The sequence below is a fragment of the Mastomys coucha genome, unplaced genomic scaffold, assembly GCF_008632895.1.
Source record: "Mastomys coucha isolate ucsf_1 unplaced genomic scaffold, UCSF_Mcou_1 pScaffold22, whole genome shotgun sequence".
NCBI lineage: Eukaryota > Metazoa > Chordata > Mammalia > Rodentia > Muridae > Mastomys > Mastomys coucha.
This window is the reverse complement of record NW_022196905.1, coordinates 79,039,899-79,060,100: the sequence shown is the minus strand read 5'-3', so window position 1 is coordinate 79,060,100 and position 20,202 is coordinate 79,039,899. Positions and strand designations below refer to the sequence as shown.

At 35.2% G+C, this 20,202-nt stretch overlaps 1 protein-coding gene across 4 annotated transcripts in view; it reads left to right on the top strand.

The window, feature by feature from the left end:
* The window catches only part of LOC116071419 (transmembrane protease serine 11F), an 86,802-nt gene that overhangs the window by 58,762 nt on the left and 7,838 nt on the right, over positions 1-20,202 (top strand). For all 4 annotated transcript variants that reach the window (XM_031342915.1, XM_031342914.1, XM_031342912.1 and 1 more), the window contains 5 exons: positions 645-763; positions 9,400-9,467; positions 11,228-11,391; positions 14,169-14,207; positions 16,525-16,726. In XM_031342915.1, the coding sequence (XP_031198775.1) occupies positions 645-763; positions 9,400-9,467; positions 11,228-11,391; positions 14,169-14,207; positions 16,525-16,726 (592 nt within the window). The remainder of the gene's footprint in view (positions 1-644; positions 764-9,399; positions 9,468-11,227; positions 11,392-14,168; positions 14,208-16,524; positions 16,727-20,202) is intronic.

The following is a 20,202-nucleotide window of genomic DNA, read 5'->3' as shown; positions in this document are numbered from 1 at the left end:
GGGAGAGCAAAGAAGCAGGTAGGCAGGTTCCATGAAGAAAGGATGTGATATGTCAGAATAAAAGGATTGGGCCTATTTCCCATTGTAATGGGAAAATGGAAAAGCTTCAGGTGGGCAAGTGATATTGCTAAATTTGTTTTAAAGACAGCTCTAGAGAGGGTTGATTTATACAAAAAAAATATGTGAGGAAAATGGGAGAAGAAAAAGCAATATTCAGGAAGGTTTTAGATTTTGCTCTTAATGACTTGTGCATAAACTTGATCACTGATGATAATGGGATTTATGAAGAAGATACGTTATTTTAAAACTTGGGCAATTATGTCATCTAAATCCAGTGTGTGATAAACCTATGTTAGCAGCATCAGGGGGGATAAAACATATGACTTTTGTGATTTCATTTGATATTGACTTTTCATTATACATTGTAAGTCTATCTATAGGAAAGTTATGATATACATTTACAAGAGGAGTATCAGTCAGTGTTCTTTGGGAAATAAATTTTCTCTTTGGCTGACCAACAATGGAATTATAACATGGACTTCTTGTTTAGTTGTACAGTAACTTTTGTTCTAGGTAGAAGCAGACTTAGCAGGGATTGGAGCAAAGAACCCAGTAACTCATGAGCTCTCATTCTTGCTTTTCAGATGACAAGTCGTTTTATTACCTTGCCTCTTTTCAAGTCACAAACATCAAATACAAAGAAAATTATGGAATCAGGTCATCAAGAGAGTTTATAGAAAGAAGTCATCAGATTGAGAGAATGGTAAGCTCAATAGGAAAGGCTGATTTACAAGTGTCTCACAACTATGTAGCAATTTGACTATTCAAATTTGCTCTGCTCTCAGTCTATATCTCACTGAAGATTTAATTCCCTGTTTATTAAGTTTTACAATAGTTATGTGCTGTGTGTATTTCTTTTCCATTAATGTTCATTAATGATTTTGCCCATTTATGAATAAAGCTATATTGGTAACATACCTAGAAAATTATCTTTTTCCATTTATTCCTTGCTTTTAATTATTGTTATACTATTTTCATATGGACAGGTGATCTAAATTTTAAAATCTTGTTGATATCAGTGTTTTATCATCAGTACTTTTTGTGCTTGCCTGAGAATCACTTTCAGTTCTATATCATTGACCTTTAAACCCCTGCTTTTGCCTTTAAGATTTATGGTATGTGGAACTGACTCACATGCCCTTTTGAATTTAGTAGTTAAATTCATTTCCTCCCTAATATAAAAGGCAGTGTTCTTAGCACTACTATGGATAGTGGTCCCTCCCACTCTCATCTGACAGGCCAGCTCCACCTCAACTCAAGTTTGAACATATTACCTGGGGTGTGTGGCCTCTTCTGTTGCTCAACTTCTGTTCACTCTGCTGTACAGCATCTGCTATACTATTATATAAGTAAACAGTGAGTGTTGGTCCTTGTTACATTTGATTTTTAGGACTGCCATTAAAATTACCACAAAACTAGGGGATTTAAAGCAATAGAATTCTTCTTTAATGGTTTAAAAGTCAAAAGAAAAAGAAAGAAAAAAGAAAGAGAAGAGAAGAGAAAAGAAAAAGAAAGAAAAGAAAAGAAAAGAAAAGAAGGAAAAGAAGAAAAGAAAAGAAAAGAAAAGAAAAGAAAAGAAAAGAAAAGAAAGGAAAAGAAAAGAAAAGGGAGGGAGAACAGCCATGCCTGTGAAGGCTATGGCAAGAGATGCCTTCCATCTATTTTAGCTTCTGGCTACCCCACATGTCCCTTAACCTGTTGCTTATGAATAATCAAATCTCTAATCTCCATCTTTACATAATCTTCCTGTATCTATAATTTTTCATTCTGAGGATACTTTTTTTAAAAAAAAAAATATGGGATTCAATGTCTCCCAAGGCAGTCCATCTTCAGTTCTTCTCTCATTTTAAGATCTATAGCTAAGTTAAATCATATTCACAGATTTCTGGATTCAGGTATATTTTTTGGAATGTACACCTAGTACTTCTAATACATCTAGGATTATAATTTTCCTCAGATTTACCTTGACTCATCTTGAATGTTGCTTTTATGTGTCACACACACACATACATACACACGTTTTTGGGTTGGGATTTCATTTAACTTGATGCAAATGTACAGTGCATAAAAGTGCATTTATGACTTTGATATATTTCAGTAAAACTTGAAATTGTTTCTTTAAAGATACTGCTGATTTTTAGTTTATTCATTTAAAAATAATTTTGTACATATATACAATGTATCTTGGTCATATCCATACTTCACTTCAAATTCCCAAGGTCTCCCAGCACTAATTGGATTCCATAGGTTTTAAAAGAATAAATAAATAAATACTTTAAACATTTGAGTCCTCGATACTTCATTTTAAAATTCTGTATGGGTACACATGTCTATGTTGATATGTGCACATGAGTGCAGGTGTCCAAGGAGGCAGAGCAGGGACATTAGATCTCCTAGAGTTAGACTGACAAGTGGCTGTTAGCTGCCCAGTGTGGGTGCTGGGGTTAAACCTGGGTATTCGGGAATAACAGCCTGTACTAAACTACAAAGCCATCTCTCTTGCACAGTGGTTCCCAGCCTTCCTAATGCTACCATTCTTTAATGCAGTTTATCGAGTTGCAGTGACACCCCAACCATAAAATGATTTTTTGTTGCTATCTGATAATTAAAATTTTGCTACTGTTATGAATTGTAATGCAAATACTTTTGGAGATAAAGGCTTGCCAAATGGGTCATGATCCACATATTGAGAACCATCATTCTAGTTACTTACTTTTCTTCACTGCTTTCAAGATAGGAGTTTAACCTCTCCTCTATTAAGGAAATCTTCCCTACTTTTTGTCAGTGTTTGGGTTTATTCTTACTCTTATATCTCAGGTGATTTCAGTGCGGTCTTTAGAGAGAAGTCTTTCACCTTGAACTCAAACCCCTTCATTAAGACTTAAGTCTACATTTACCTTTTCAAAATCCCTAGCTCTTAGAAGTCAGTCCTTCCTTAATGCTACTTCTATGTCTTTGAATATCTTGTTTGCTCTTTCTTTCTAATTCCTCATTCTACATCTGCTTTCTCAAAGGACAGCAGATAGAATTAGAGCATCTGTACAGAGAAGACTAGAACACAATGAATGAGAGTTTTCTAGTTGATTGCAGTAATTTTTAAGATGACAATAACTTCTTAGTTTTAATCAACACCAGAAACAACAGAGCTTCTAAGAAATGTGGAAAATATTGCATAATCTTTCAGTTTTAATGATTTCTCTTTTACTTTTCCTTTCTGCGGACTGTACTTTTATAATTGATAAAAGATCATTTTCACTCCAAGATACTTGAGATGATAATGAAAAGGCATAGTTTATGACTCATTTGTCCATCTTTCTATCCATTCAAAAATTTATAAATTTAATTTTTGTATATCTGTTTAATGAATGGTAATAGAATCCTATTCTCTAGAATTTTGTCAGATAATCTTCATGAAAAGTATGTTTCATTAGCGGCCAAGCAATATGGTAAATAAAGCATTATTACTATGTATACAATAATTTATGAGTATTTATATCATAGTCCTCAGTAGAAAAATTAAAGTTAGTCACTGTTATTAGCATCTTTATCTGTGCTAAGTACTACCTAAAATCTCAGAGGCCCACAGTGATCAGTTTTGCCATGGGATACTCTGTTTGAGCACTTGTATAATACTCTGTTGCTTGTGGCAGTGTCAAGACAGATTAAAATAAAGCAACCATAGAAAGCTGGGGATGGAAGAGGTGGTCCTGCTAAGGGAAGAGCATATCAGTTGGTTGTCCCATGGTAAATGGTCAACCCTGAAAACATATATACAGGTAGCATTATGCGAACTGAACATGTCATATTTATAAATATATATTATACATACACATACAATAACAATTAGTAAAAAACAGAAGCCATGAATTTGAGAGTAGGGAGGGACATATGAGAGGAAGTAGGGGGAAGGAAGGGAAGAGAGAAATGTAATTAATTATTCTCAAAAAAAAAAGAAAAGAAAAAACAAGATAATAATTTTTTCATACTCAGTATTGCTGGGTTAATTAGTTAAAGCATTTTACTTTATTTTCATCTAATCTCATTACCCAAACAACATTCACTGAAACCCTTTTTGTTTACTTATTTAATATTCTGAAACAATAAAGCTTGAGGGACAATCTAGGGATTCCTTTCGCTTTTTTTCTACCAAGGGTATAAGAATTGAAATGTAAAAAAATGCTTGAAACACAAATTATTACTACAAAAATCACTTTCTCTGCTGAAATTCTTTGATTCCTTTCCTAACTGTGAACCAAGCCTCATCTAAAACTTTGAAAAATGTGATAACAGAATTTCCAAGAACATACATTAGAATAGATGCTTAAAGTGCATTCTCTGATTCCAGAGAACTTAGTTCTTTCTAGATTGAGTCAAAAGAAGCAAATTCTGTTACCAGAGGTTCCTAATTGATGAAGATTTTTAATTAAATGATTTTTAAAGCTAATAATTCCAGGAAATTTTATCTAGAGAGCAGAAACCTCAGAAATTCAGAGAGGAAGAATCTTAGCAAAGATATGGTTTCAAAAGTTCAGGATCAGCTTGATTTTCCTGGAAGATCTGGAGCTTTGGTTACATCACAGAGGTGCACGTTCTGTGCAGACATAGTAGGGCTGGGCTATTTGTCATACAGCAAACAGGGATGCCCAGTACAGGTAAAGAATAACTTCTCAGACATCACTGGGCATGTTTCCCAGGTCAACTAAGGACAAGGCTTTGGGGAAGTACAGATGTGAAGCAACAGTCAGCTCTTACAGAAACTGGTACATCTACCCACAAAGTACAACATAGTTAATACCATTATGAATTTATTGTTAAATAAATATTTATTTATTTAGCACACAATCTACCATCATGTAAGAAAAAGAAGAAGAAAAATAATACTGATGCCTTAAGAACTTCCTTGTACTTTTGTTTATGAACTTTAGCCTTTAACAGATGAGCAAACTCTCCAGTCTGTTTTAAGTACTTTCTAAAGAAAACAGACATTTTTATTTGTTGGAAAAACAACTATTACAATAAATCTCCATTGGTCTAGATAATGTCTAGATAATCTGAGGGATGGTCTGGTTTTGCTTCTCCTTCTTTTGTTTATTTGTAATTTTATTTTACATTAATACATAGCACACATTTTTGGCCAACCAGCATTAAACAAGTATAAGTTAAAATATAGATTAGTAAAATGAAGTGTCATGGGAAAAATAGCACTGTACTTGGTCTCAGATATGGCTGATTCTGGAGGATCAGATTATGTTCATGGGCATCTGTCCTTTCTTATTTCTTCTCTACTTGAAAGATATAGCTACTGCCTGCTCAATTCTTTTTTGTAAGTTACTAACTGAAACACCTAGACATTTTCCCATTATCATTCTTAGATGGGCATTTGAAGAAGCAGTCTTAATTGGTTTGTCAAATTTAGAATTAAAGACAACTCTGTCAATCTTTAAGTCATGGAGACAGATTTTGCCTCACTTGAACTCTATAGATAAAATTTCACCCTCATTCAATAGACTACTTGATATCTCTCCTTTGATCTCTTAGAGGTATCTCCAAGTTTAAGTACCCTTCTTGAAGTCTACTCTTTTGAGTGTTCTCTCACCCTGACTTCTCAGTGAACATCTCTACCTACATTTCTATTATCTACATGCTTGTTTTAGTGACAAGTCATGTTCCTGCCTCTAGTCCATCATCTCCATTGTAGACTAGCTGGAATAATAGCTCACATCTTCAACTCACTGATCACTGCTTCCACTTGGGATCCCTCTTATGTCCATAGTGAAATCAAAATGAACTTTTGAAAATGTAGAATTATATCTGTTTGATTAAAATTTCTTAATGGCTTCTAAATATGCTTAAAATAAAACCTAAGCTCTTCTACAAAGTTCCCAAATGTTCACAAGCTCTACCCACTCCCATCTCTACACTCCTGCCTTCCTTATTTCTTTTGAATTCTTTGAATATTCAGTTCCTTCCAGATAGAAGACTATCTCATTGCCTTGCTTTCCCCTCTTCATCTTCAAATATCATTTACTCAGAGAATCCTTCTCTCTTACAATTTTATACCTGTTACCCTATATTACTTTACTTATGGAATTTGATAATATCTTTTTTCTTTTACTATATAACTCTACTTAGAATATAAAATCAGCACTGTTTTTGTTTAATGTTGTTTATCCAGTATCTACTACTGTGTCTGAAACAAGGGGAACTTCTGATTGTATGGAATTAATGATAGTGATAGAAAGGAAAGAAGATACCAAGAATAGTCTAAAAGCACTATAAGAACTGTTGTTTTACTTTTTTTTGTTTTTGTTATTATAATGCTGATTAAGATAGCCATAACTCCAGAATGTCAACCAATAATAAATGTGTAATTACTCAGTCACACATGTACCTTGTACAAAGCTGATTACACCAAAGTCATCATACTCCTTTCTTTCAAAGAACTTACAATCTTAATTATTAATAGAAGCCTACTCATGAAAAATAATAGAATCAAATTAAAATTAAGTAATAACAGGATGGAACAACCTGAGACCTGTCAGAATTGGTGTATAGCTGCTACTTGTATGATTTGAATAATCAGAATTTTGGATATCAGAGGAAGAAAACTCCTTATGGTTAGCAGGAAGGTTTCCCGGTGTGGACTGATCTATCAGTGTACTCTTCCTCAGCTCGTCCATAACCACCTTTGTAATAAAAAGGTACCTGTTCAACTTGTCTTATTTTCACAGATAGATTTCAAAAAGAGTTCTCCATCTTGTATACCCAAGAACAGTTAATCTTGAGAACTTAATTTCTGGGCAGTTCCTAGCCAGAGGAGAAAAGATTAAAAACAGTCTTTCCCCAAGAGTAGCCACCAGTGTACTTAGAGCCACATGCACTGCTACAAGCACATTTTGCTTTTTAGTGCTAACATTAAAGCTAAGGAAGACAATTGTGATCTTGTTTTAAGGTGAATTAATAATATTATAATCCGTTTAGCTACTACATTTTAAGTGAAATAATCATTAGCAAAGTTATTATTAGGATTGGACCATAAAAACTGAAGGATAGAATTAATAGTTTGGACTAAATATCACATTATTGACTTCTCAATGGAAGAATATCAATAAGAATTCAATTTCTTCAGAAAAATGACTACAACAATGGCTTCCAGGAAAAGTTTATTTTTCTATAAAATAAATGGCTATTCTTGTTTTAGTTTGAATTTCCTGCTCATAAACTTGTTAGTACCATTGAGTTTATACTAACTGTTTGAATTGTACCTTGGGTAATTCCATACAAATTTGCAAACATTTTTGGTGTTTTGATTGTGAGACTAGCCATAGCTGAACTATCTGTCTAGTCCCTTTTTAATTAAAAAAATTGTTCATATATATGTGTGTACACAGTGATTTGTCTTAGAAATACATTTGCATTCACATTTGTCATGCACTTTGACCATATTCACTTCCAGTATCTTCTTCTTTATCCTACTCCAACTCCCCACCTTCCTTGTATCCTTGTTTTTCCCATATGCTTACACTACTATTTATTTATATATTTATAATTCTTCAATTTGCATATGAGAAAGAATATAATATTTGTCTTTCTGAGTCTAGCTTATTTTTCTTACACTACTCTTTCTAGCTCCATATAGTTTCTTGAAAACAATATAACTTCATTCTTCCATATGACTGAACAAAATCTATTGTGCATTTATACCAAAATATAGAGTTTTTTGCATTCATTTATTGGTAGATACCTCATGGTAGTCAGCTTATGAACTAGGTCTGCATGTTCATATTTTCTATGATAAAGTCAAAGACAGGCAGAGATGGCTTTCAAGTGACGGCAGAGTGAGGATGGGCCCAATGAAGGAGGAAGATCAAAGTGCTTACTCTAGCTGGAAGCAAGAGTGTAAAATACTGATCTTTCTGTTTATAGATGTCAATTCTGCTCTCACTGTGGGGAGCACTGTGGAACATGAAGGTTCATATAACATGGAGTTCCAGAGAGATGACATTAGTCCATGACTAATGTATTAATTAGGAGATGACTAGGTCAAAACAAGGAAAATGGGTTAGATATTTAGAAGATAGAAACTTCTGAGTATTGCATTAGATCAGAAGAATCAAGAAGAGGAAGTAACCATACAAATCAGGAACACAGAGCTCCTTGTTCTCAGATGGTATAGTAATTTGGGGTGGGGTGCTGTAAGGCTAAGCGCATAAGTAGACTTTTAGTTCATTTATCACCACCAACCTATATCTTCTGACTTTTCAAATGCTATTCCATGGTAAGTTTCAGCATGACTCCTTTTAGGCAATCAAGACTCTTTAGGAAATAAGTTCCCTGAACATCTCAAATCCTTCACAGGTTCAGGCTGGAAAGATTGAGGCATGTCATCCTTATGATATGAAGTGTGGTAAAACCGATTACCAGTATTAGATGTTTATCCCTGCATGTCTCAGAGAGATGATTCACAATGAGGGGTCAGATTTCCAAGACATGGTGTTATAGTCATTCAGATGGCCAAGCAATATACTAAGCACTGACAAAGTCAACAAACCTGACGTCAGTAGTGGGCTAGAAGCTATGAGAGTGTAGCAAACAGGATGGGGGCTCTTTTTTTTTTTTTTTTAGAACTGAGTGATGTTGTCTTAAAAATAACACATACATTAATTCATTTGAAAATTCTCATTAAAATTATTTTGTAAGTAGTTTGCAAGTAGTTTGCCACCATCAAATATATTATATATGTATATGTTTTTACTTTTTTAAAAAATCTATTTTTTGACTGGTCTCAAAAAAACAAAAAATCTATTTTTTGTATGCATATGTATGGGTCTATGTGAGTGCATGCGGATATCTATCTATGAACACCCAGGACATCACATAAAAGGACATCATTTCTCTTTGAACCTGAAGTGCGTGCTGTAAGGGCTAGCTTAAAGCAGCAAGCTCAAATAATCTTCCTGTCTCTGTAGCTTTCTCCACCAGAGCTGGAATGGAAGCTTGGGTTATCGCAGGAGTACTGGAATCCATGTCCTTATCCTTATGATTTCAGTGAGAGCACCCTTGGCCGCTGATCACCTTTCCAGCTCCCAAATCAACTCTATGAGACAGATATCACAATTACCCATTTTACAAAGGAATAGTAAATTAGGTCATTTTGGAAAAGTTGTTCAGTCCTACAAGAATTCAAACATCGGCTTAGTCTTCACTTAGCTTTCACTGTGGAAAGCCAGTATGCCCCATGTGAAAATCATGTAAAAAACTGTTCTTCACTCAAAATCTCTTGATACATATGGAATAACATGTCTCTTAGGACTAACATTTTTTAATTTTTCATATTAGATGTCTAGGATATTCCGACGTTCTTCTGGAGTGGGTAGATTTATCAAGTCCCATGTTATCAAGATAAGGTATGTAGACCTGATCTGTAATTTCAAGCCAATACCATTAAGATGGCACATTTCATTAACACAGATGCTCACCCTGAGAATCATTTAGCAAAGAGTTTTCATAAAACTAAAGCCACAAGAATTATGCTATTTAACTGTTTTAATGATTTCTTAGTCCCAACAGCAAGACAGAAACTACTTTACCACAGAGCCTTAGCAGTTAGGTAAGATAATCTATAGAGGAAAGAGGAGAAATGAAATGGTTCTGCAAACACCAACCCCCTCTTAAAAACAGAGCACAGTAGAACAGAATGGAAAGTCTTTCCATCTTCCTCTCTTTCAATCTATAACTATTTCCTGTGCAGGGTTTTTCTTTAATGCCAACACATCTTTGTTGTTGTTTAAAATACTTTTTTGTTTTAATACTTTGATGGAGTGTAATATATATAAACTAAACATAGAGTTGTCATCAGAGAATAAGCCTTATCTTTATATACATTTATTTCTTCTGTGCATGTTTGGACATGTCCATCAGTCATCATGAACATGTCATCATGTTTGTGTGGAGGTCAGAGGACAATGTGTAGGAGCCAGTTCTCTACTTACAGCATGTGGATTCCAGGGATCAAACGCAGGTCATTAAGTTTGGCAGAAAGCACCTTTATTCCTATGTGTTTTGATATAATGTTTAAAAGGCCTAGATTCCATACTGAGATAGATGAATAGATAGATTGATAGATGGTAGATAGATGATAGATAGATTAGATGATAGATTAGATGATAGATGATGTATCTATCTACATAGATAGATAGATAGATAGATAGATAGATAGATAGATAGATAGATAGATAGATGATAGATAGATGATAGATAGATAAATGGATGACAGACAATAGTCAGGTATATGATAGAAAGCATATATACGGTTACTTAACTGCTTAGTGATAATTATTCTTTTTGTGTTTTATTACTTTTGTCTTCTTTCTTCTTTTCTTTGACTTCCTAACTAAATTAACTTTCCAAAGTCTACTAGAGTCTTTCCAACCTTAACATATGATATAAATTTATATATTTGAATCACTGATTACATTATATATCTTTGTAAACTATTTCTTCTAAAGATTGTTTATTATTTGAATACCAAATACCAAGAATTCAGTGTTGCAATACAATATTCATTGCATTTCCATAGCTCAACTCAAAGTGTTAAAAGCAGGAGCAAAAGAATGGGTTTTAGTGAGCATTGTAGTATTGCATTGCCACAGGATCTTCCATTTCTGCCTGAGACAAGAGAAGCACAAGGCCCTTGACAGTAAGGAACATCATTTCTGGCCACATCCCTCTGGCTAGAATTCATGAGAGAGTTTCAGTAAATCTCAAGAAAGGCTAGAAATACAGTATAGTTCTGTGATCAGGAGGCAAAGGACAATGGATGTGGTGAGCCACATGGTCTCTGTAATACTTCACTGGAGGATTAATGACCTCTACTATCAATTTTGTTCAGAATTCCTTAAAAAGCAAATTCTTTAAGTAAACATGAAGCATGATTTAATGAGCACCTCATAAAACTCTCAAAACCAAGGAAAGGTAGAGAACAGTCTTAGCATTGCTAGCCTCTTGCATTCACACCTCCAGTGCTTGCCACACTCTTCACCATGTACTCATAGTGTTCCTTTGATTTGGAGACAACACTAAGTCTTGTGTGCACAAAGTCATCTACAATGTTTCTCTAAACTCATGGAGACCACAGAGATGGAATTATTTGTCTGTTTTGCTCCAGTCCAGATGAACAAGGCATAAACATTCTTATAGTGCTCATGTTTCGATACCCATCTACTGATAGTGCTGAACGAATCAAGAAAAAGATTGAAAGGACTTTATATCAAAGTCTGAAGATCAAACAGCTGCCGTTGACTATCAATATCCCATCATTCAGCCTCACACGTAAGTCTTTCCTTGCTGTTTGCCATTATTCTAATTCTCTTTGACTGCAATCTCCTGCTTTGTCATAGAGTCTGGTTTATGTAACTTCCAATTTAGAAATTTACCTTTAGTAAATCTGTAACTGGGCTTGGAAAGATGGCTCAGTAGTTAAAAACACTTACTGCTATTGTGAAGGACTCAGGTACAGTTCCCAGCTGCCACATGACAGCACACAATTATCTGTAACTCAAGTTCCAATGTAACCAGTACCTCTTTGACATCCTTGGGTTCCTGTATGTATAAGAAACATGCACATGTACACACACACACACACACACACACACACACACACACATATGCACATGCACACACACAAGTAGAAATTGACCAGCTTGAAAGAAAACTAAAATAAAAATTCACTCTCTGGTAAAATTTAGAACTCCATCTTTTCCATACTTTTGAGAGCTTTTGATGAAGTTTCAATGATTTTTTTTTACCATATCATATTATATACTTTAAAATACATGAAATGGTAGGCTTATTTTCAACAGTTTATAAGTGGGGAGGTTGACATTAAACAAGACCCTGAGACATGAATCAGCAAAAATAGGAACCAGAATTAAACAGAATTATTATGAACCTCAGAATCTTTTGTGGGTTAATTTTGGAGAGTTTTTTGTTGTTATTGTTGTTGTTGTTAATATTGTTTGTTTATATAAGACTCCCCCATTTATGTGAGTGTGTGTGACTATGCAAGGTTTTGCACACATGTGTGCAGATGGCAATAGAGGATTGAAGAGGATATTTGATTTCTTTGGGATAAAATTACAGGTGGGTGTGGATGCTGAGAACCAGCCCCAGGTCCTCTGCAAGAACAATAAGTGTTCTTGACCACTGAACCATGTCTATAGCCCAAACAGTTACTTTTTGTACCAAAGAAACAATCATGTGTATGAAGAATGACTGTAAAATAAGAGACATGACCTGTAAAGAGGTTCTGTTATTTATAACTTCAAAATATTTCCCTGTTACTTCAGGGAGAAAAAATATATCTTGTTTTTCCCCAGAGTAGAAGAAAATGAAGTTCAAATAGTTTGTGACATGAAAATGAATAACACCTTAGCCCTAGTTAGAATCCAAGTCAGGAGGGATTCTAGCGTTCTCTGCCAAATGCAATTAGGAAGTAAAAATACTGCTCCAAATAAAATACTGTCTCAGATAACATTTTAAGATGCATGGATAGGACCTGTCTATTTTCCCTTTATTTCTGTTGCTTGGTCTGTTGTCTACATCTCAGGACAACAGGCATTCCAGCTATATGGCTTTATCTCATGAATTTCTAAGTTTAGTTACTCTTGATATCATGTTAAAGAGGAAAGGGGTTTGAAGATATTTCATATACATCTTTTAAGTTGAACTTTCCATATATTACATAGGTAGTTAGAGATAAAGATCGTGTTATTTACTATATGTTATTTTGATTGTTACTGCATTATAATAGAAAATAGGAAATTGTCATTCTGTAAAGCAAAGTCTCAGAGCAAATCTTGATTATTAATAATATAGCTAATCCTAAGTCATGATCACATACTTAAAGTAAAATATCAACCATCAAAATTTACTGCATTGTTAAAGCTATAATAGAACTTCTTCCAGTTTTGAAAAGGAATTTTTGACCTTGGTTATATGCAATGACATTTTAATCATACAGGCAGTTTTCATCAAAATGAGTATATTCTAAGCTAATGCTTAAGAGTATATATCCAATTGCATATATATTCTTCTGTTATACATGTCATTCATTTACTATCCCTAAGAGATCTGCAGTAGGAATTGGGGCTCACATTTCTATTTGGACTTTTACATAAAAACAGAATACTTCAAAGTATGATGTTCTGCGCGGAGAGTACTTTGAGCTGACGTAAATCACAAGGACTCTCAAAAACAGTTCTTCCTGTGTCTCTCTTACTCTGCTTTCCTCTCTTCTGCTCCAAGGCAAGCCATAGCTACTAGAATTCCTCTATCCTGAAGCAAATACTGGGATTCTGAGCCCCATCTACTTTTCTGTGTAAGAGCAGGTCACAGAGGAATATTTTAACTCTTCTAAACACAAGACCTTCCTTTGAGAGGGCCCTGCCTGGGGAAGAAATAAAATGCTGCTTAAAGGGATGAAGACTGATCAGACTAGGTATCCTTGACACTCTCACGACCTTTTTCCAGCTACCTTTCTGCAGTGCATAGCTGTGGGATAAGAGTTGAGAATGGACAGAGTCTTTGCGTAGATTTCCTGGACACTACTCTTCAATATGAGAGAGGGTCTCAGGGAGAAGTCATCAATGTGCATGGGCAGATTTCCTAATTCTTGTTAGACTGGGACCTTAAAAGTGGGCCCTGAGGGTCTTTCCCACCAATGACCATTGGGAATATGGCCAAACTACACCGAGTGACAACACCAATTGTTGTGGAAGTTGGGGGTTACTTCTTAGACTTTGTCTATAGCCCCCCCTAAAGAAAACCACTGGAACATTTCCACTTGCTCCTTCATTCCTAATCTTTTTATTTGTTTATAATAGAAAACCATAAAATAAAATTCTCTGAATTCATTTTCAAATGAAATTCCATTATTTGAACCAATGATCAAGTCAGAGTCATATATTACTTGGCTGTAAAACTTCAATATCTTCCTGAATTATGAGTACTTTAAATAATTAGCAATGTTGTTTATGAACAAGTGAGCAAAATAGCCCAGAAAAGGAATTGTGTTTTCATGTCAATTAACTTCTATTCCTTTATTACAGCCATTGACAGCAAAAAGATGAGAAATCTTCTCAATAGCCGTAAGTTCCAAAATCATTTGCTTATTTCATAATAAACAGAATGGATGATATTTATAACTACTACGGATCACCAACATTTTCTCTTTCTTTTTATACTTTCATAAATCAAATACTTAATCTTTACTTTTTTATTTTTAATACTTAACATATTAGATTTATATCAATATAATTTTATTCTTTATAGCTTATACGTGCTGCATAGTATTCTAGATGCTATATCAATATTCTTTAAAGTATCTTCAATATTTCAAGAGAGGTCCAAGTTGAAGTTTTTCTTGTTAGTTTTAAGTTAGTTTTAACTTTATCTTTTTAAGTTTTTGAGGTTCACTTCCTGCTTTATACCTGAATATATTTTGAGTTTTTGTAGGCAAATATGTACCTATTACCAATGTTGTGAGAATACATGCAAGCCTTTTCAAAGGTTGGTTTGAAGTTTGGTCAACTGAAAATTTGATATCAGGGAATAGTAATTTCTCTAAAGTACTCTTATATTTTAGAAATTGAAAATATTTAAATTTAAAAATCAAAGATATTAAATAGTTTCCTCTTGTCACATGAAGGACAAACTAAGACATATATTCAGAGTTGGGCTCCCTGAAGAGTAAAGTACTCTTGGCTTAGATGTGGAATCTCCTAATGGCACATCCCACTCTGGTACCCATTAGTTTTGGTGTACAGCAATTTGTGTCCGTCTCCAAGGTTGGTCTGTCTTAGCTAACAACTATACTGCTATATATCCGTGTAAGCTAATTTAAAGAATATCCAGATGTTTGATGTTCAATAATGACATATGTGTTGGTAAAAAAGAAAGACAAAATGGCTCTAGAAAGGCCAACAGTAAAACAAAAATCCTTTTCTAAACTTTAATGCTGCCCTGGGCAGATACCACAAAGATATTTCTTATCCAGAGCACAAGCTACTATCCAGAATGTCTTCCCCAGTTTAACTATACCTTAGTAGGTAGTAGGCACACCAGATTGGTCAGTTTGTTTTTTGAGTTAGACTTGCAAATTTTAAGATTACCAGAGTTTGCATTAGTTTCTCATCTGTGAGCTTGCCCCATCCCGTCTCTCTTTCTCCAAGGATGCTAGGCTACCGCATCCTCACTTGACATTAAAAGTCCAGGGCCACCTTCCCTTGGCAGAACACCTGGTCAGTCTAGCTGACTGCACTTTTCAGCTTCCAAATCTATTATGCATCCAACTAAAACTGTTTTCATATCATTTATCTTCTCTGGTCATTTATTATTTTTTGTTCATATTATCTATCTACACTGTTTCTTTGTAAGAGACTTATTGTGCATCTCTGGCTGGCTTCAGACTGACAAAATTCTTGTATAAGCATCTCAAGTGCTGGGATTACTAAAATGTGCCAAGATGCCAAGCTGTATATGATTTAGGCAGAGAGCCAGAAATCGAGTTCTGAACTAAATGCCTAAGCATAAAGATAAATATTGCTTTTGAATCTCAGGGCAATTAATCCAATATATATATATATATATATATATATATATATGTTTATACACATAGTCATCTGTGTGTATATGTGTAATAATGTATATGTATTATACATTACATATATGTGTACAGCAACACCTGGCTACTCACATTACATATATGTGTATATATGTATATGTATTTGTATACTATATATATGCATATATATATGTATATGTGTATATATATATATATATATATATATATATATAACAAGTCAGAGACTGCGTGCTAAGGACATGTTAAGGGGTTGCTGAGTCAACGAATTTTCTAAGTACATTCTCTAAACACAAATTGTGATCCTTTTTTTTTGTTTTAGATATTTTCTTTATTTACATGTCATATGATTTCTCCTTTCCCAGTTTCTCCTCCAAAAAAAAAACAACCTCAAAAAACAACAAGAACAAACCCCTGTTCCCTCCCCCCTCCCACTGCTCGCCACCCCACCCTCTCCCGCTTAGGGCCCTGGCATCCCCCTTCACTGGGGCACAGAACCTTCATAGGGCCAAGGGCCTCTCCTCCCGTTGGTGACCGACTTGGCCATCCTCTACTATGCACATGCTGCCAGAGCCATCAGTCCCATCATGTGTACCCGACAAATACAGAAGTAGAGGCTCACAGCCATCCATTGAACTGAGTACAGGGTCCCCAATGAAGGAGTTAAAGAAAGGACCGAAGGAGCTGAAGGGTTTGCAGCCCCTTAGGACGGACAACAATATGAACTAACTAGTACCCTCAGAGCTCCCAGGGTCTAAACCAACCAAAGAGAGATCCTTTTTCTTATTGCCATGAGAACAGACGACTGTGTGTTTTCTTGTCAGGATGTGGAATAAGAATGTCATCTTCAAACATCCCATTACCAGCATCCTCTTCTACTGAACGAATTGTCCAAGGCAGGGAAACAGCTATGGAAGGGGAGTGGCCCTGGCAAGCTAGCCTACAGCTCATAGGGGCTGGCCATCAGTGTGGAGCCACACTCATCAGCAACACGTGGCTGCTCACAGCAGCTCATTGCTTCTGGAAGTAAGTTCATGGGGCTCCGGGGATCATTTGTTTCCTAATCCTCTCTTGCCATTGATTTAATGCTCAATCTCACCAGCTTGTTCTCCGATGTGCCCCTCCTGTGCCCTCCACATACTAGAAGAGACTGTGCTCTTGGCTGTGATTGAATCGTTGTGATTCTAGTGTTATCTTTCCTATAACATTACAGTTTATTCATTATGAAGAGTACTGTACTTGTCTTCTCCAGACTCAAGGAGAAAAGTTAGCTACCTTGGTTCTGTTCCCACACCAATAATCTCTAGCTTCTTACAGTCAAGACCCAGTGTTTTTTGATTACAAAAAAAAAAAAATTAAAAAAAATTAAAAAGTCTTAGAAATCTGTTTTGACGCACTTCCTTCTCATTGCATTATCCAGGAAATCCCATGGGTGTGCATGACTCAGAAGGTGTATAGAGGATAGCAGAGACCTACCTTGTCACTCTGCCCTCATAGCATGAAATTATGGTCGTGTGTTTAGCAGAACCTGGACTCTCAACTTGATCTTACAGATGTTGCTCTCAAAACTTTGACATACATAGACACTCTAGAGAACGTGGTGAATGAAGCACATGATCTTTTCTCCCTTGAGGATCACCATCCACATAGGGAGAATCTCACAAGACAGGCGGGACTCTGAATAAAGGCTCCTTGCTTGCACAGTGACACTGCAAAAGAAGCTTACTCTTCAAGGTGCTTCTAGGAGGCTAAAAAAATCTCTCATTCTTCTAAGGACGGCACAGAATGATTCCAAGACACTTAACCAGTTTCTTTGTAGTCAAGGTGTAATGAGAATGAAGAAGAGACTCACTATTGCATATCTACGAACCCAAAGCCAAGTACCATGTCAAGATCCACTTACTTGTTAAGATTTTCTGACATATTTATATCACTATGGTTTCCCAATGTTAGTATTTCTATTTTTGTGAGAGTGTTAATCCACTTTAGTTTACAATTGAGCTCTTAGTATAAAGCAAAAATTACAACCAGAATGTCAGCTTAATATCAGTAATAAATATATATATTTACTTTAATGAGTCTAGTGTAACTTCTGGGAATAGACACATCTACATAGGAACTAAACATTGAAGCTGATGATATTGGTCTTAGTAACATAATTTTTTTATACTGTAATAAGAATGGAGATATATTCAAAGGGTAATAGAATGAACAAATTCAGGACCTTTAAAAACTACTTTTAAGGAGTATATAAATGAGATATGGTAAAAGAAATTTGGTAGTTGATGACAGTTATGATTTCAAAGGAATACTTTTTAAAATATGGCAAATATAGCATGTTTGATACTGATAAAAGTAATCCAAAGAGCTGGGTAAGGTGATGATACTTAAAAAAGGAATTATGCCGGGCAGCTCTGGGGCACACCTTTAATCCCAGCACTTGGGAGGCAGAGGCAGGCGGATTTCTAAGATCGAGGCCAGCCTGGTCTACAGAGTGAGTTCCAGGACAGCCAGGGCTACACAGAGAAACCCTGTCTCAAAAAACCAAAAAAAAAAAAAAAAAAAAAAAAAAAAAAAAAAAAAAAAAAAAAAAAAAAAAAAAAAGGGGAATTATATTTTGAGCATGATATAATTTCATATAATTGTATACTTGAAATATTATTTAGAAAAAGGGAATATTTTGAAGACAATGAAGTTATTTCAATAGCTTTAATATTTAGTAAGTGATTTCATCTATAGAAGTAGTATGTTTAAAAAATGGTGTTTAAGTTCAATCCTAGCACTTCATGTTCATGCATGTTTTCTCCTGTCTTTAAGAAACAATGCCAGTCAGGTCAAGTTTTTAATAATGAGTAGGGAGACAAGATGTAGTGAGGCTGGAGTACCTCTTAGTGTCCTTATTCACAGAGCAGGAAGTTCAGGCCTACTGTATGTCTTTGATGGTGCACAAAGGGATGGACACTCTATTTTCCTTCTCATATTATGGAATCCTTAACTCCCGGAGTCATGTTAGTCATTACTGTTCCTAGAATTCTAGTAGTGAATAATTCGGTATCAAATGAAGGATCCAGTCCTAGTGTGTCTATACTGAACAAATTTCCCATAAAGAAATAAACAAATAAAATGATTATTTAATTAATCAATTAAACAGATTAACAAAGAACACTTTTCCTGATCCTGTAGGAAGACCAGGGTGTGCCTGGTTATCCTTGGGAAGTCTAGTGCACTTTGAAAAATACTTGAAAACGATGGCTTTTTATTACTCTTAAAAGTTAATTATTCAGAGATGGGAGGATGATGTAAATATATTATAACCTCAAAAGGCAGAAAAAATACTATAAAAAAGACAGACAGGCAGAAAAGGAAGAAAGAGAGAAAGGAAGGAAAAAAGGAAGAAAGAAAGAAAGAAAGAAAGAGAGAAGACAAAGTTCTGACTTTGAGCAAGTAATGTAGAATGTAATGCTCATTGGCTGGAGAGATGGCTGTATGGTTCTACTCTTGAAGAAGACATGGGTTCCATTCCCAGCAACATATTAAGTATTGAGCAACTGCCTGTAACCTCAGCTCCAGCTGATCAGATGCCTCTTGCCTCTGCTGACATCTATATTCATGTACACATAGTCACACACAGGCAAATAAAAGATCTCTAAAAAATGTTGATTATTCACCAATGTGGTGATCACTTATAAATGAGGAAATTCATCTTTTAACCTCTCCTCTGTGATCTCCCGCTATGTAATTTCTTGTCGCACAGACAATTTCTGGCTTCTGTATCTGTCTAATCATTCATGATGTGAATAATTATAAAGGGATTGAAAGGTCTTTGGAGAACTGTGGCAGACAAGAGACAATTGGGCTGTATGAAATTTGTTACATAACCCTGGGAAAGAAAAGCACTTATGTGAAGGAAGAGTTGGTAAGAGGGGAATGGAGCAGACTGTAGCAAAGGGCTTCCAGTAAGGGCAGCTTAGCCCTTGAATGTCAGGAAGGGGTGTGGGCATGGGTGGAGAAACAGCTTTGTGCATATGAGGAACTGCACAGTAGACACATTCCACTTACCCTCAAAGATCACAGGAAACAAGAGCCAACAAGTACGTCATCGGTGTTTTTATGCAAAGGGAACTTACCTACTAATATGTTGATTTCCTAAAAGAAATCAAAATATATTTTTTCTTTTTGCACAATTCATTGAATTGGAAGAAGAAGAACCCCAAGAATTCCTAACAAGGCCCAAATTTAAATTGTGGAAATGCTAGTGCTACTTACTTACTTACTTACTTACTTACTTAATTATGTAAAATTGTGTTAACAACAGGAAACCTCTTTTTCATGGAGCTACCTACTTACAGTCAGTTCTCTCATCACAGGAATTTTTCAAAAGTATAATGCTAAATATTGGGCAGATGTATAATTTTAACTTTCTCCTCTTCCTCCTCTCCTCCTCCTCCTCCTCTTCCTTCTTCTTCTTCTTCTTCTTCTTCTTCTTCTTCTTCTTCTTCTTC